Source organism: Oryza brachyantha, chromosome 5 (genome assembly GCF_000231095.2).
Source record: "Oryza brachyantha chromosome 5, ObraRS2, whole genome shotgun sequence".
Taxonomy (NCBI): Eukaryota; Viridiplantae; Streptophyta; class Magnoliopsida; order Poales; family Poaceae; genus Oryza; species Oryza brachyantha.
In genome coordinates this window covers 18,405,462-18,423,577 of record NC_023167.2, presented here as the reverse complement: position 1 = coordinate 18,423,577, position 18,116 = coordinate 18,405,462, and the positions used below count along the sequence as shown (strand labels likewise).

At 43.5% G+C, this 18,116-nt stretch overlaps 1 protein-coding gene and 1 pseudogene across 1 annotated transcript; both read right to left on the bottom strand.

Moving 5' to 3' along the window:
- Positions 1–1,739: 1,739 nt before the first annotated feature.
- On the bottom strand, positions 1,740–10,218 carry LOC102702102 (annotated as a pseudogene).
- Positions 10,219–12,603: 2,385 nt separating this feature from the next.
- On the bottom strand, positions 12,604–14,831 carry LOC107304273 (serine/arginine repetitive matrix protein 1-like). Its single transcript, XM_040524395.1, has 4 exons — positions 14,790–14,831; positions 13,864–14,224; positions 13,730–13,787; positions 12,604–13,522 (listed from the first exon to the last, which is right to left on the bottom strand). Exons 1-4 carry the CDS (start codon positions 14,829–14,831, stop codon positions 13,348–13,350), a joined length of 636 nt encoding a protein of 211 aa, XP_040380329.1. The 3' UTR covers positions 12,604–13,347.
- Between the last annotated feature and the right edge of the window lie 3,285 nt (positions 14,832–18,116).

The following is an 18,116-nucleotide window of genomic DNA, read 5'->3' as shown; positions in this document are numbered from 1 at the left end:
AGGCATCTTAAACAGACGTCTAAAATTAATCTTTAAACCCAAGTTTTAGTAATCGGACTAGAAGATATATCTCCAACAGTCTACCAAATGTATTCTTAATATTTACTTATGCCTAAAATTACCTTAAATTATATCTTAAATTTGGGGCAAAAATAAGGGTTCCTAATACAAGTTATTTATTTTTATATTTCTGTTGAAGAAGTGTGTAATTTTTATGCCTAATATTTTTTAGATGAACCCAATATAAGTTTTTAGATAATAAAAATGTTAAGAGCATCTCCAAAAGAATGTCACTTTCTAAAAATTTGTATTGGTTTCATCTAAAAATTATTGGGCATAAAAATTACACACTTCTCCAACAGAAATATAAAAATGAATAACTTGTATTATAAACATATATTATTGCCACAAATTTAGAATACAAGTAAGCTAATTTTAAACATGGGTAAATATTAGGAATGTATTTGGTAGGTAGACTATTGGAGCTATATTCTATAGATCAATTCTCCAAATTCACATTAATTTTAGACATCTCTTGAATTGAAGTTAAGATAGCCTAATGCCCCACGAAAGCGACAAAACAACAAAGTACTAGTACTGCATTTTTCAGAACTTTGGGGGTGGTATCATGGTATGCGCAAAACACGTTCCTTTAATTGGAGTCCCGGCCCATCAGCACGGGCAGGAGGAGACGGGCCCGGTCGGCGGAAGCCCCTTTAATTCGAACGACGCTGTCACGGGCGGAGCAACCTCGACCGTCCGATGGGGGAGTGGCACCCGCAGGCCGCACGGGCGGGGAGCGCCGTACACGTGTCCGGCCGAGCCGAGCGGTGCGGCCGCGGGCAGAATCGATGGCGAGCAAACGTCACGGGGTGGCGGTGGTGGCCGGACGGACCACGACCACCTCCCTGACGATCTGACCCCATGCATCGGTTGCCGACGGTTGGGACCGCACGACGATCCACGCGAGCCTGTGGATGTTCTTTGTGGGAGTGTATGATTGACATATTTATAAATAAAAAATAAATTATAAATAAAATTTTTATAAATGTGTTTTTAGTGGTATAAAATAACATTAGAAAATAAACTACGATGAAAAATATAAAAAGTCTCATCTAAATTTAAAATTAAAAATTTAAATTATAGCTTATAAGTATAATAAGCTCGGTCCAAAAATATAGCCAGCTTGCAAAGACAGAACTGGTTTAATAGTATGTTTAGATTTATCCCAAATGCTCGGTTTAGGTAAACATAAGCCAAAATTTAAAGGTTTTAATATTTAATTTGAACTTTTCTTATCGTATTTTATTTTTTATCACTAAAACACATATATAAAAATTTTATTTATAAATTATTTTTCATTTACAAATATATCTATGGGCAGACAATCATCACACAGAAGCGCTACTCATGGACCCGTATTCTATCACTATGCATTTTTTATTGCTACAAGGCAAGCCATGGCGGAGGCCATCGACAAATATGGGGATCAACCCGCTGCTGCTAATATGCTACTAGCAGACACCTCGGAAACTTAATCAATTCGCGTTACACTTTGAGTACTTTTATTTTATTTTCCAACAATACCTACTCTGTGCGCAAAGTTCAGTGTTTCGAAGAAGACGAAAGTCACAACATCAAGAACAAACCTCTATCAAGTGCACAACAACAACAAGAACAACAACAAGAACAATAACAATAACAATAACAATAATAATAATAATAATAAGAGTTGTTATCAGTACATTTATCTTTCGGGCCTCTCTAATCAGCTTACTAAAACTGGGCCGGGTGGGCAACAAGCAGAAAGCATATTCTCGCACTCAGATCATGCGAAAAGTACAACTTAGAACAAATTTGATCAATGGCTCCTCCGACTGACTATTCGCTCATTCTTTGCACATCAAAATCAAAACGACGATTCGGAAGGTAGAACTGAGAATGAGAAGCTCATAGAACTTGTACTTGTCCTCACACGGGGGCCCTTCGATCACAATCTGCTGAGAACCTGTGTTGCCCCGCAAGCGCACATCAGATAGCCATAGCAATGTCAGTACATGCACAAATCAAATCTACTTGAATGCTACGCAAGAACTCTTGCATTAAATGGTTTTTACAATGAAAACGAGAAATCAATATAGGATGTTGTCCTTGAACAGCTGCAGAAGATCAAAGCTTGGCAATAACATGTTCTCAGCGATATACTGCCGAAATTGGCAGTAATTCACTAGTAATTACCTTTTGGCTAGCATCACCAATCTTCCACAGTGTGCAAATTCAACCTGCAAGAGATTTCGTATATGGTTTCAGAATGTGGCAACAGCATTACTTAGTCATGCTTAAAAAAACATATGCTTTTAAGTTTGTCTATGACAATTTTGTTAATCAATTTTGGTATTTCAATTATAACATTGTAAGTTAAGCAAACAATATTAAGTGCATTCCTAGGAGGAGCCATCTAACAACAGGTTTTGCATGGGAGTAGCAGTTCAAAACTCTGCGAGGGTACGCTCTCTTATTTACATATTTCGGCTAACTCTGCCAAGGGCATGCTTTATCTTATTTACATATTTCACCGCACTATATTTCACGGGCGGGCGGCGATGGTGTGCGCGCCTATGAAGCTGGACGCGCCGCTCAAGGACGCGCGGGCGACGGCTTTGGGCATCGTGAACGGCGTCGCCCGCACGTCCTTGGAGATCGTCCCGCCGCCAGCTTCATGGAGCCCGCGCTTCGTCCTGGCGACCGAGGCCACCGCCGCGAGGCTCTGCCGCAAGCCCACGCCGGCCGCCGGCCACCGGCCACGCCCTGCGCCTCCAACCTGCCTCGGCCGACGTACACCATCGCCACCCGCCTCGTCCGTCGCACGCGCTCCACGCCTCCAGCCTGCCTTGGCCACCGCACGCTGTTGTCGCCGCGCGCGCCCCAGCCCAAGAGAGAGGAGGAAGAAGAGAGAGAGGGGAGAGCCCGGTAAAAAAGAAAGGAGAAGAAAAGAAAAGGGAAAAAAAGAGAGAACCCTTACACATGCGACCCACCGGGTACTTTACGGCACTTGAAACTCGTGATGGTCGGTTTGATGGCTTTTCGTTTATCACTTTATGCATACAAAAAAAGTATTTTCAGTCAGACTAGAAAGCTCACATAATTACAATTATAACTATTTTAGGAAGGACATCATAAACTTCCAACGGTCAAGTTAAATATCAAAGATACAGAGTGACAAAGTATTCTGCTTATTCCTTATTTACCTGTGTCTTTACTGAATTACTGTTTGGAGCTTTAGTTGCTTCAATTGGCAGCTTTTGCTTTGCTTCTTCAGCAGTCTTTACTGAAATACCTCTGCCTTTGCTAGCAGCTTCCTGGTGCCCATAATCTACACGGAAGATCTTGGGCCACTGAAGGCAATAATCGAATCAGAACACAGAAATGTAAGTAAAAGTTCAGGCAATGGTAATGAAGCAATGCTTTTTTTTTTGAGCAAAGCAATGCTTAAATTTTAAAAATGTAAATATATTTTCACTACAAAAATATAAAGATGCTATCTTTTTTTATGATGAGGGAACTAACCTGTGGCCAGGGGTTGTCACGTGCCCTCTTTATTGGTGGTTCAGGCAAAAGTTCAAGATTTACAAGGTTGGTGCAACCATGCCTAATGGATGTCCCAATGCAATCTGTACCTGTGTCTCCACCACCAATGACAACCACCTTTCTCCCTTGTGCTGATATTTAGTTACCATCCTCCAAGTTGCTGTCAAGTGAACTTTTGGTATTGGCATGAAGAAATTCCATAGCAAAATGGATGCCCGACAACTTGCGTCCAGGGATACGGAGATTTCTGCTCAAGTATAATGCACTAAAACTTAGCCGAGTTTCAAGGATGATAAAACTGTGTAGCTTAGAATTTAAAACTGGTGACAAGAAATATGTAAACAAAGGAGAACTACAAAATCCACTTTTTTTAGCTTTTGTGTTAAATCACCTCGGCTTTGTAGCCCCACAAGCCAAAATAACTGCATCATTATCAGAACGGAGCTGTTCAATGGATACAGAGGGTCACTTCCAACATGGGCATTCACAACGAATTTAACCCCCTCCTTAGTCATTAGATCAACACGTCCCTGAACAATGCCCACTTTGTCTGTCTTCATATTTGGAACCCCATACATCATAAGGCCTCCTATACGGTCAGCACGTTCGAACACAGTCAAAAAATGAACCATTTTGTTGAGTTGATCCGCAGCAGCTAGGCCTAGCAACTCTCTTTCTGCAAAAAAATAAGTAGCTTAGATGCAGCTATTGTTACATGTTTCAACTTATATAGGAAAGCAAGTAAAAAGTTGTTAAAAACACACACGCTGTTCTCTGTAGTGGAGGCCGTGGTACCATCCATCCTTCTTCAAATCCTGTATCTATGATGGCGCACTCTATGCTCTTTATGGATACTGGATTGTCTATAATGCCAAGTACGCATGAACCCTCACAAGGAGCAGGACAAACACGTCCAGTAAACTCAGGGAAATTGTTTGTCTCAAGTAGGCGATCCAAGGCTTCGCGCCATCTATTCTGATGAACCAATTCATTGAATTCAGGGATCTTATTTCCAAGAGGACAACCAGCACCAGAACCCTCCTGCAAAAGTTTGATATAAGAAAAATACAGAAACCATACCAAGAACCTTTACAATTGTACATGTATAAGAAATCAAGAGCCTCCCGGCAAAAAAATAAAATAAAAAAATCAAGAGCCAAAAATCAACATATGTATAAAACTGTTGCACTGGAAAGCATAATTGTAATTTATGCCAAAAAAAAAAACTAGCTGCCCGATACAGAAGGGAAAAAAAACTGAAGTATCACCTGATGACAGAAAGGAGTGCCACAATCCATGCATCGAGCAGATTGTGTCTTTAGTAGTGGCCCAGGAACCAATTCAATTGCAACTTCATTCCAATCTTTTACACGCTCATTTGGATCTCTGTAAGAAGTCCCTTCTCGCTCATATGTTATGAAACCTCGGTACTTTACAGCATTTGAAACTCATGATGGTCCTTTTGATGGCTTTTCGTTTATCACTTTCTGCATAAAAAAAAATTGCGGTCAGACTAGAAAGCTCACATAATTACAACTATAACTATTTTAGGAATGATATCATAAACTTCCACCAGTCAAGTATCAAAGATACAGAGTGACAAAGTATTCTGCTTATTCCTTATTTACCTCTGTCTTTACTGAAATACCGTTTGGAGCTTTAGTTGCTTCAAGCTTTTGCTTTGCTTCTTCAGCAGCCTTTTCTGCTTTTAGTTTATCCAAAACCCGCTTGTAATCTCTTGGAAATACTTTTACAAATTTCAGAAGAAGATTATCAAAATTAGAGAGCATATATCTGGCCAAATCACTTTTTGTGTGGAGTCTATGCTGTTGTATCATCATTCTCAATGTTATGATGTCATCTTCTTCAACTACATCATACAAGTCAACTAACTCATAATTGCAACGGCTTCTGAACTTCCCATCCACATCATAAACATAAGCAATACTTCCACTCATGCCAGCTGCAAAGTTCCTACCAGTTTTTCCGAGAATAACAGCGATACCTCCTGTCACGCTCGAGCACCTGAATTCCAGACACAAAACCTTTCTGCTGCCATACCATTGAAAAATGCCTCTCCCTTTGTAGCACCATATAAAGCCACATTACCAATCACAATATTGTCCTGTGGATTAAATCGACTATTTCTTGGTGGATACACAACAATCTTTCCACCCGACAGTCCTTTACCCACATAATCATTGCTGTCCCCCTCAAGCTCAAGGGTGATCCCAGGACACAGAAAAGCACCAAAACTTTGGCCAGCACTCCCATTCAGCTTAATATGGATGGTATCCGAAGGCAATCCATGAATGTGATATCGTTTTGTGACCTCATGACTGAGCATAGTGCCAACAGCCCGGTTAATGTTCCGGACTGGTGTCTCAATGAAAACACGAACACCGTTTTGAAGGGCAACTCTTGAGGAGGCTATGAGTTTGTTATCTAATGCCATGTCAAGGCCATGGTCCTGCTTCTCCACACAATATTGAACAGCCCCAGGACTACTTTCAGCAGCTGGTTTCAGCAGCCGTGAGAGATTAATGTTTTCAAGTTTCTCATTGCCCTTCAGTACCTCAGGATCAACCTCAAGCATATCTGATCGCCCAACCATTTCATTAACGGTGCGGAAGCCAAGCTGTGCCATGATTTCTCGTACCTCCTCAGCAAGCATGAAGAAATAGTTTATGACATGTTCTGGCTTCCCAGCAAACTTTGCACGGAGCACTGGATCTTGTGTAGCAATACAAGCAGGGCAAGTGTTGGTATGACACTTCCTCATCATAATGCATCCAAGTGTGATTAAAGGGGTCGTGCTAAATCCAAATTCCTCAGCTTCAAGCAAACAAGCAACGGCAACATCTCTACCAGTTTTCATCTGTCCATCTGTCTATAGAACAGCTCGGCCACGCAGACCATTGATCACCAGAGTCTGGTGTGTTTCAGCTAATCCAAGCTCCCAAGGAAGCCCGGAACTTTTTATCCCCGTCCACCTGGAGGCTCCTGTGCCTCCATCATGTCCAGAGATCAGAACATGGTCTGCATGGCCTTTCACCACACCACTAGCGACAATTCCTACACCAGCTTCAGAGACTAGTTTGACACTGATTGGCCTTTCACCACACCACTAGCGACAATTCCTACTTCAGCTTCAGAGACTAGTTTGACGCTGATTCTGGCTCCTGGGTTTGCATTCTACAGTAGAAAGAAGCAACACGCATAAGCAAGCAAAAATTTGTAATGTGCAACACGCATGATTTCAATTAAAAAGGTTATTTAATTTGAAACATTGAGACATGAACTGTAATTAATAAGGAAGTAAATGTGCAAGTAGCAAAATAAAGTCTTGCACTAAGTAGTTATGAGACATCACCATGAGACTATACCCTTCCCTTTTAAACAAAGGAGACTTTACCTTAAGGTCATGGATAAGTTGTGCGAGATCCTCAATAGAGTATATATCGTGGTGAGGAGGCGGGCTGATGAGCCCAACACCGGCTGTAGAATTTCTAGTGACTGCAATGTCGCCAATGACCTTGTGACCTGGTAGCGCACCACCTTCACCAGGTTTAGCTCCCTGTACAGTTAGTGACAAGATATAAATTTCTACTTCCTGATGAATAGCCAGACCAGTGTTCCGCGGATAATACAGAAGTAGTTTATATAGTTTTCAAGAACCAATCTGGTCAAACACCTGAGCCATTTTTATCTGCACCTCAACTGCATTAGTCAGATAATAAATGGAAACTCCAAATCTTCCATTGGCAACTTGCTTGACCGCACTTATTCTTGGATTCTTTGAACCATCGGGAAGAGGCTCCATACGACAAGGTTGCTCCCCTCCCTCACCTTTTTAGATGTGCATCCCAATTAACATATAAAATGGAATCAGTTGCCAAATTCACTAGTAAGTTGATATTCTTAACAAATAAGTCATAAACAGGTTCACATAAGATGCATATCTGCAGATGCGAGGTGCAATATTAGAGAGAATGAGAATAGAATGAACAAAAGTTGATAAATAATTTTGTATCAGCCTAGCTGCTGTGCTTGAATGAGCAACAACAGGCTTCTTCCCATTTGTTTCTGAGTAGCATATGGAAGAGTTCAGGAGTCATCTGTCTACAAGCTAACATATTAAAAATAAAGGTTCGTATCAAATGACAACTAGCCCTGAAAATGGAGAACAATGATTTAAATGCCATATCAACTAAGAAAAGCCATATACACTTGTCAAAGGATCCCATGATTTATTCACTTATGTAAAACACCAATGACTGTTTACCTAGAGTTAAAATAGCATATAAGCCTTGTTGACCAAAAACTATAACATTTCATGATCTTATCAACCTTTTGGTGAAGCGAGGGAAAGCCCAAGTGTGGTGCTACTCATGAATGGCCCACCCCGCAGGCCACAGAAGGCCAAGGAATTGGACGAATTCTGGGCCATATGGTGTTACAACTGTATGCTTATGTGGTCACTCTCCTACTATCTAATAACGATATGCACAAACCCCTTCAATCTACACCATCCAAAGTTGTTCTAGAAACTAATGGGGATGTTAGATTTCTAACTTTCCACTTAAGTGTAGTCTGGCCAACTATTAGGCTTAATCCATGCCAGGTAAGAAGGACGGTTCATAGTTGTAAACTGGCCTTTGCTCCCATGCTTGACAATTATATAACTATCACATTTCAGGCATATATTTATACTACTTTAAATGTCTCTACTGATGGTGGCAGTGAATCTGACATTTTGTAATATATTTCCATTTGAAAGCATGAGTACTTTGCTAGTACTAACTCATAATTCTAAGTTAGCAAATTGAGGTGATCTTTTAATAACAATGTTAAAATGGTCTAAAAGAGCCAACTAAGTTATCATGTGAAAAATCAAGGAAGCTTAGAACTATATAGCAAGCACGCAACACATAGCATTTTAAAGTAACTGACTCAACAAAAGATCAGGTCCCCCATGTGGTAGGAGATACCTGTGTTTGATTTTCCTCCAAGTGTGTTCATAGCCTCAGCCAGGGAAACATGAGCTTCCAAGGAAATGGATCCATAACTCATTGCCCCAGTACAGAAACGCTTCACTATCTCCTTTGCAGGTTCTACCTCGTCCAAGGAAATTTTGATCGGAGTTTCTCTAAGTTTCAGCATGCCACGTAGAGTACATCGCTTATTCAGCTGGTCCATCCCAAGGTTCCAGGTTCCATAAGTGCTGAAAAGAACTCATACAAAGCTTTTCTCTCAGGGTCCATGTTAACATCGTTTTGCCACACCTCAGGGATCATCATTATCATCATGACAGCCTCTGGTGCGCTTCTTCCAGATTGTATGAGAAGTTCAAGAACATTGTCAATTGCACCTAAATTTACAACATCAGTCAATAAATTAACTTTGCAAAAATGATTATACTTTCATTTGACAAGTAAAAAAGGGATATGCAATGCCAAATATACACACTGTTTCCTAGACATCAAGCTAGCAGCATACAATACTTTTATTTTTATCATGTGTAAATTGTGGTAAAGAACAACAACCTGAATCCGAAGATGTAGCATCCACTATAGGCAGAAGTTTCAACATTTCGTCCCTTGTTAGACCTAGACCATTACATTTCAAGAGACCCTCACGTGCCTTCATCCTACCAAACATGGAAATGGGACAACAGTGCAAGTTAGCATATAAATATATAAAATTCATGCTCCATCGTTCACAGGCATACAAAGATTCTTGCTGACAAGAAAATGATAAATAGGAAGATAAGCATGTTTAGCAAAATTACCAGTTCTTGTTCCCTCGAAGGGTATTGATCTCGCCGTTATGCCCCAGAACACGCATTGGTTGTGCTCGATCCCAACTAGGGAAGGTGTTCGTGGAAAATCTTGAGTGAATCTGTTTGCATGCATGACTTTTAAACCATACCCTGTTTCATCTTTTGTACAACTATGACTAGTATGCTTTCATATAAATACCCAGTAGTTCAGTGCTATCTACCCTTGAATCCTATTCTATATGCTATTATCCATGTAAAACAGTTCCAGAACCTAAGCTACCTCATACCAAATAAAGTTTGTTTAAATCACCTAATTGGGATACACATTCTGGCAAAGCAGTTGATAATAGCAGAACTACACAAGGACTCTGAAGTGTGCACACTTTTTATTGGGCATCAGCTGACATAGTTTCTAGTTTCTACAGCTAAAGCCAAAGGCGTCATGAACCAGGAGTGAAAAAGCATACTATCATAAGAAAATAGGATATTTGTTGCCTACTTAGATGCACTGTATGGCCTAACAACCATCCTGATGCTAGCAATCCCATACTCCGACTACGATCATGGATTTTATTATTCAGATTCAGATAAAATTGAAATGGTTATGTACTTACCAGTGCCATGTAACTTGTGAAGTTCTTATCGCCTAAGTCTGCAAAGAAGTACCCTTATTGGCTATCACTTCAGATTACAAGGTTGGAAACTTTAAACCACACTTTTTATTTTAAGGAGATGATAACACAGAACCTTGAAGATAGAGAGCACACGTAGAAATCTTTTGGTCCACCATTCTTGACACCTAGAGCCTCTCGAATGGACATGATTGAGAACCTCCGTAGAACATACATCTGCAGTTGCAACCAACCAAAAGAAGTCAAGGAACAACAGACACAGATGAAATCTAGATCAAATGACCTGCTGCTCAAAATCAACCCTTCATCTTGATCAGGGCCTGAATCAGGGGCAGCATTGCAGCAAGTGGTAACATAGTATCAGAAATTTAGAGCTTGGGACTGCAATAGTGTGAATAACATTAAAGGCCATATCATTTTAAAAAACAAATCACCTTTCGCGACGAGATGGAGGAGAGGGCGGCGCATGTACAAGCAGCTGTGCCTATGAACAAGCGTGAGCACCGGTTCTGGACTGTGGAGGAGCGGGCACCGTGTGCAGCGTGGGCTATGGGCCCTCCACCTCCAGTATCCAGTTGAGGGCTCGAGGCACTACGAAGAAGTGGCGAGAGGAAGAAGGCCTTGACCCAGGGAGAGAGGTCCTCTCTTTGACTCTTTCTGTAGGGACTTGTTGCTTTCTTGGTAGAAGCACAATAAAACACTTCTTTTTTCATTTTCTGTAGCTAAAAAAGGAAACAGAAACGCTCATCTAATTTCTAAAAAAGATTTTTTTTCATTTTCAACACTTTTCTCTTTTTTTTTCTTTTTTCCTTTTTTTTTTTTGATGTATGCTAAAAGTACTAAACCCCCCTTCTCGGGGGTAAATCAAGCCGGTAGGAGCTACTCCTGTATCTGCTGCCGCCCTTGTTTACAACCAAAACATTTTTTCGTGCATCCTCCACATCGAGCTCACTCCATTTTACTCGCTTATCAATGTCATCGTGATCGTGGAGCACATCACAACGGTGCCCCCACGACCTGATCTCCACCCAGCACTCTCTGGTTAGGCGATGATAGAATTGGTCAGTGTCCCTGGGACATGGGATAAGCTCACCCGGTTCACCCATCAGGACTTTTTGGTACATGTAGCGTTGTCTACATGGTTCTATAAAGGTGAGAGAGAAATATCCAAGTGCCCACAACACTCTGCCCGTACATTGCCGAGGAGTGTTAAGCTTGAAAAACTCCGACAATGCAGCAATCGTTGCCTGTTCTGTAAGTTCCATTGTTGGATCATCATTTCCAAGCAGGTCTTTGTAGGTGTGCCCTTGCCCCAATGCTTGGGCCCCCTCTACCATCCCTCCAATTGCGTGGGATGTCTTAGCTTCGTGGAACTTATCGTTGGCCCAAACTCCTTTGCAGTACAGGTTAGAGGCATCTAAGCATAGAAAGGCGTGATTCTCTAGATAATCAACTCTTATGCTTGCTAACGTAGGTTCTGATGGTAAAATAGGCTTGTTGCCTGCAGTAAACTGGGTACAGTATCGCACAGATATTGCACTCATCAGTTTCTTGCAGTAAAATCTCACCCTATTTCTTGTCAATCTCTTCTCTAGATCAATGGTGATGATGGGATTATCTCTACAGCCAGTTAGTTGATCATGCGTGAAATCAAAATGAGGCTGCTGCACATGGCATTGCTTATAAAATCATTAAACCATAAATAAATAATTGCAAAAGGATATGTTACTGTATTAAACAAATCTAATGAACCATCGGAGTCTAAACCTAATGCAAACACAGGAAAAAATAAGTTCACCGGAGGTCCCTCAACTTAACGTCAAGTTTATTTGAGGCCCCTTAACCTAGGGGTGTTAACGGATCGGATAATATCCGATCCGAATCCGCCCGAATTGAGCATATGGTAGTGGTTCGCAACTATCTAGCGAATACGGAGTCGGATTCGGACAGTGAGATGCGAATTCGGATACAGATGTGGTATCATTAGTATCCGGATGCGGATTATCCGATTTTTTTACCCGATTATCCGACAGTCATTTTAGCGGATAATCCGAGTTTTTTTTAACTCACAAAGCACTAAATCAAAAGCCCATCAATAGCTCAAGTATTTTTCATTCAATATTACATGACAATGTATTGATCACATGTACGTATCACATCTGGTCATAATAATCCATTTTCGAGCCAACTCTGCACCATTTCCAACATCCGCAACAATCCGCATCCGCATCCAAAAACATACGTATCTGCTCCGCATCTGCTTAAAAATTATGGTTTAGGATATGGTATGACCACTATCCGTACGAATCCGCTCCGTTAACCTCAAAACCAGAAATATATGCCTCTAAACTTGTAAAGGACCCCGTTTAGTTCCCAAAAGCATCACACCGAATCTTTAGACACCTAAATGAAGTATTAAACATAGATGAAACAAAAAAACTAATTGCACAGTTAGGGGGGGAAACGAATCTTTTGAGCCTAATTAATACATGATTGGCCATAAGTGCTACAATAACTCACATGAGCTAAAGAAGGATTAATTAGGCTCAAAAGATCCGTCTTGTGGTTTCCAGGTGAGCTATGAAATTTGTTTTTTCATTCTATCCAAAAACCTCTTTCGAGGTCCGATCAAACGTCCAACATGACACCCAAAAATTTTCTTTTCCCTAACTAAACAGGGCTTCAACCGTTTATAGAAGGTCCTTCGGCAATATTGACTCAATTTTTGACCTGTTTTGCTAACGTGACATATGATAAGTCCCACGTGTTAGGGTTCTCTCTTTTTTTTCTTCTTTCATTTCTATATGGCTCTCCTCTCTCTCTCCCCTCCTCTCTCTCGAGCTGGGTTGCGCGCGGCCGGCGGCCGGCGCGGGCTTCCAGTGAGTGGGGTGTGGGTTGCGACAGAACCGCGGGGGAAGTGGCGACCGAGGCAGCAATGGCGACGGCGTGCGGTGGCCGAGGCGGCAGCGGCGATGGCGTGCGGTAGCTGAGGCGAACAAGAGGAGCGAAGCACGTCCAGTGGTCAAGATAGGAGGGCGACGACAGCGTGCGACGGCCAAGCCAGGTATGAGACACGGAGCACGTGCCGCGGCCACGACAGGCAGGCGACGATGGCGTGCAGCTGACGAGGTTCTGTGAAGCTGGACACGCCGCTCAAGGACGCGCAGGCGACACCGTTCACCGTCGACATGGATCGGGCAAGGTCTCTGCCAGTTCCCTCAGTCCCAACACGGAAAAGTTCTCGTTGAGCAGCTCCTCCTGCAGATTGTAGCTCCCCATCTCCACCTCCGACTGCTCCGTCGTCGTCTTGCCGCACACGCTCGTGTAGAAGCGGACTTACGTCGCCTACCCCTCCACAAGCACCATCTCCAGCCGCTCGTCCATGTGCACGGGTAACACAGCGCCCACTGACTCCGCCTCCATGGCACCGAATGGGAACACAATCAACAGCGTGAACGGCATCGCCTGTGTGTCCTTGGAGATCGTCCCGCCGCCAGCTTCATGGAGCCCGCGCTCCGTCCTGGCGACCGAGGCTACCAATGGGTCACCGAAATTTCAGAAATTTCGGACGAAATTTGTTCAAACAATATTTTAATTTAAATTTTAAAAGTTATATGATTTATATGATTTCGCTGACTAGGTTTTAAATTGTAGTGCTTGCTAATAAAAAGGTGTTGCATATCTTTAGAAAGAAGACAAGATATGAGGAGAAAAAAAAGCTAATTACCTCCTGCTCCTGGTGGTGGTAGTAAATGTTGAGTTCACATAAGATTTACTTGATGAATCTGAAATTCAGTAAAATTTTCACATAAGATGCACTTGATGAACTCAACATTTACTGCTAGTGTTGCTGCTAGTTACCTCCTGGTGGTGGACTGGTGGGCGACGGCGCGCAGACCGTGGGGCGCCGACGGCGTGCAGAGGCCAGAGGGTGGGGGTCGACGGCAGCTGGGGGAGGCCGAGCGCTGGTGCCGCGGCGGCCGGAGGGTGCACGAGCGACAGCTGTCGGCTCAGGCCGCGCGGCGGCGCCGGACGGCTCGATGCGGCCGGTGGGGGAGTCCGGGCGGCGCCGCAGCGGCGCGCGGCGCGTCGGCGGCTTGGGGAGGTCGGGCGCCGCCGCGCGACGGCTGGAGGATGCCGGGCGCCGCCGCGCGGAGGGTGGGGGAGCGACGCGACGGCGGCTGGGGCCTGGGGGAGGCCGGGCGCCGACGCCGGCAGCGGGCTAGCGGCCGTGGGCGAGACAGCGACGCGAGATGAGGAGACGACGAATTTTGGCCGCGCGTGGATTGGGGATTTTCGGGCCTTCTAGTGTTACCTCCCCAAATTTAGGTGATTTTTTTTTACCGAAATATTTAACCAGAGTCGCTTACTGTTGGGACCCACCGAAACAGCTGAAGTTTCGAAATTTTTATTCCGGAATTTTGAACCCTGGGCCACCGCCGCGTGGCTGCCGCAAGCTCACGCCGGCCGCCGGCCACGCTCTGCACCTCCAGCCTGCCTCAGCCTACCGTACGTCCCCAGCCTAAGAGAGAGGAGAGGAAGGAGAGAGAGAGGAGAACCCGAAAATAAAAAGAAAAAAAAACAGAGAAAACCCTTACACGTGGGACCTATTAGATAAAATTTAAGCTAATACTGCTGATGGATTTTTTTAACGATTTATTCGAGTTTATGGTAGAAATTTTTTATTTTAGGGTTAAAAGACCTCAAATGAACTTGATATTAAATTTAGCTCCGGTAAACTTATTCCTACATAAAAAGATGAAATGCCACTTAGGACAAAATCTAACCCAAATTCGGCAAATGGAGTGATCGGGCCCAGTGGCCCACATCCCGTGAATTCCAGTAAGTTTAGCAGACCAATAGAATGAAATGATAATCTTTACTGCTATAAAAGCCTCCAGTGATAGTGGGAGTGAATCACCTACTCCTATTGCATTTTTATAATTTATCCTCTTAACTTCGTAATATCTACGTAAAATTAAATTGATATGGATATTTCCTATATAAAAAAATGTCACATATTTTATAAAAAATATATTTCTATTTATTATAGGAATAACATAATATATTTTTATCTTTTGCAAAACATAGAATTCAGCTAGTATGATATAAAGATGAAGTTATTTTACCACGAAGGAAGCAGTGATTAATGGTATCACTTAGACCATTATGCGCGTTGACAATGCTGATAAACATGGACATCCAAGTTAATTAAAGCAAACAGAGTCAATGAGAAGGGATAAAAACGACTCATGCCTGTTGCTGCGGATTCTCCTCCTCGGACTTTCTTCTTCTCTCCTCTTCGGCATTTCTTCTTTTATCCTCCGCATCCAGCTGTGCTAGCTTCGAACTGCAAATTTTTCAAAATTCATAAAAAGTTAAAACTCAAATCTGACGCAGGGAAAAAAAAAAGAAGCAGCTACTTCCCAAAAGAAAAGTAAAAGTCTCCGACACTAACAAGTTGATCGGTAGTTCGAAGAAACGTGGAGATCACATAAACAAGGTGCGTGAGCGTGAAATTACGAAAGACCGGCTAGGGATACGGAACACAGTAGCCTGCGAGATCCACGACGGTATTTGCTCGGCCCAATGCACTAGGACGAATTAACTAAATCCATGTGTGGATGGCTCCGCACACGCATTTAGTTGATCGCGATCGAGCAAATTGTTAAGGGAAACTATCGAGGAATCAACCAAGAAGCTGGAATGGACAAAAAAAAAAGAAAAATCGAAAACACCTCGTTCTTGTCCCGGATGACCAGATCCCATGAAGATGCCTATGTGCCTCAACAACAATGAAATATTCCAGTAACAAAGAAACATCCACTGAGATTTCACAATATAAATTTCGCGACCAAACAGTGAACAAATAATGCATCAACCGGATTGCATTGGCTGGCTCGAGACACGTATGGAGTTCACCGCGATCGAACCAAACAGTAATGAAGGAACCAAAAGAAAATCGATAGCGGAACATCCAGATCCAGCACGGTACAATAATGAAATAGCCTAGACGAGACAAACACTCTTGCAGATCTATTCAGCCACGTCAACAAACGAAGAATGTACTATGTGGGACACGCCGATAAACTCAGCAACAAGAGACCAAACATGCAACAGTAAGAAATGCAACAGTAAGAAATGTTATTGTCTACCAATAAGGCACACGCATCGAACTTCGAACCGAACAAAGGGTAAAGAGAAAGAGAAGAGGTCAAGATCAAAACGCTATGGATCAAAACCTCATGCGAAAATACGGAGAAGCACTTCTCGTGCGTTTTCCTTTTTTTTTCCAAAAAGGAAAAGAAGAAACACTCGAGATTCGAGAATCACTTGGTGGATCTTGGTGAGATCGGAACGCAAGAGGTTTCATACACCGATGAACTTAGGTGAGTACAGAATAGCAATCGCAACCAAGCAGAGGCCCGAAATGGAAGTGATTCATCAAACGGCCGAACACGAGATAGAAATCCGGAATTCAGCGCAGAGAATAGAATCCAGAACAAAAATGCAGAAGCACAAACCACCAAACAAACGTACAAAGAGCAGGAGAAAACTCACGCGCACAAAAAAAAGGCGAACAGGAACAAAGCACAGCCCCAAATCCCGGCAAAAAGGAAGAACTGGGGGTGATCGGGGAGAGAAGACATTACACCGGGAAATGTTTGATAATCTTCATTTTTTTTTCTTTCTCTCTATCCTTTTGCGCTCTCTCTCTCTCTTTCTCTCTGTTTTTTAGCTCGAGATCATAAAAAATGAACTAGCTTAGGAGTAATTTATAGCAGATGCACGCTTAGCAAAATCCCGTGATTCACAACCAATGCTTCCCATCCGTCCGATCTGACACCACAGACCACGGACGTCTCAGATTCAAGCCGGTGAAACCGAGACTCCGACTCGCGCACGCGTCCGTGAGGCGCCGACCGCCTGACCCTCTTGGTTTCTTCCGAGTCAAACGCCCGCGACGCCCGGAGGGTGTTCGACGCCGCGCCTCGGCCACGACGCCGGCATGGCTGCATCAGAACTCCGTCGGTTCGTCCCTGTGAGCCCGCCATCACCAAGCTCGGAGGTTGGTCCGCGCAACGCCTTCCCGCACGCCTCGCCGTGCCGCCCGACCACGAGGAGGAAGAGGCGGCGGCGAGCGGAGGAGGCGGAGAATGCGGGGGGCGTGGGGAACAGATACGCACGCGCGCGCCTCTCTCGTCCCGTCGTCACCGTGCGCCATGTCGTCGAGCCCCTGGCGCCATGAGCTCTCGCAGCACCACCAGCAGCAGCAGCCGGACGGCAGTCACGAAGGGAATGGCGGCGCCGCCTCGCCCGGCAGTGACGAAGGGACGGCCAAATCCAGTTGACCCTAGGGTACAGTAGGGCCAGATCGAGAGACGAGAGTAGAGCGGCGATGGTGGCGGGCTGCGGCTGTGGCTACGGTGGCAACGGCGGGTGAGGCGGGCTGTGGCTGCGGCGGCGACGGCTGTGGCGGTCTGGCAGACGGCGTCGACAACGTCGACGACCTCTCTTCCTGCCTCCGGTATATCGTTGACATCCACGCCGGACCACGCGTCTGCTTCTGCCTTCTTCCTCTGCTCACACGCCAGAGTGCCAGACGACAACCACGGAACCACCTCTCTGCCTCTGTGTTCTTGTGTTCTGTATATTTTCTTTGACAGATTTGGTATTGATAGCTGCATTACAGTATACTACTATGGCCTCGGCCTCGTTCGGTTGGAGGCATGGATAAATTAACTTACCTGCGAAAAACATAATAATAGATTAGTACATGATTAATTAATTATTAATTATTAAAAAATATATAATAGATTAATATGATTTTATAAAAAACTACTTTGCTATAAAAAATTTTTACAAAAAATACACTGTTTAACCGTTTAGGAAACGTGCGCGTAGAAAATGAGGAGGATAAGTTAACTATCGACCCAGCGAACGCTGCCAAAAAGATATTGGAATTTTGCCTGCTTTCTAGCTAGTTCATTTCATTCAGTTATTTTGAACTGGCATCACAGTATCTACTAGGAATCTACGTGTTCTGAAGATTTGTTCTGAACTCTAGCTGTCGCAGGTCTGGTACAGCGCATATACGTACTGACCTACGGAGT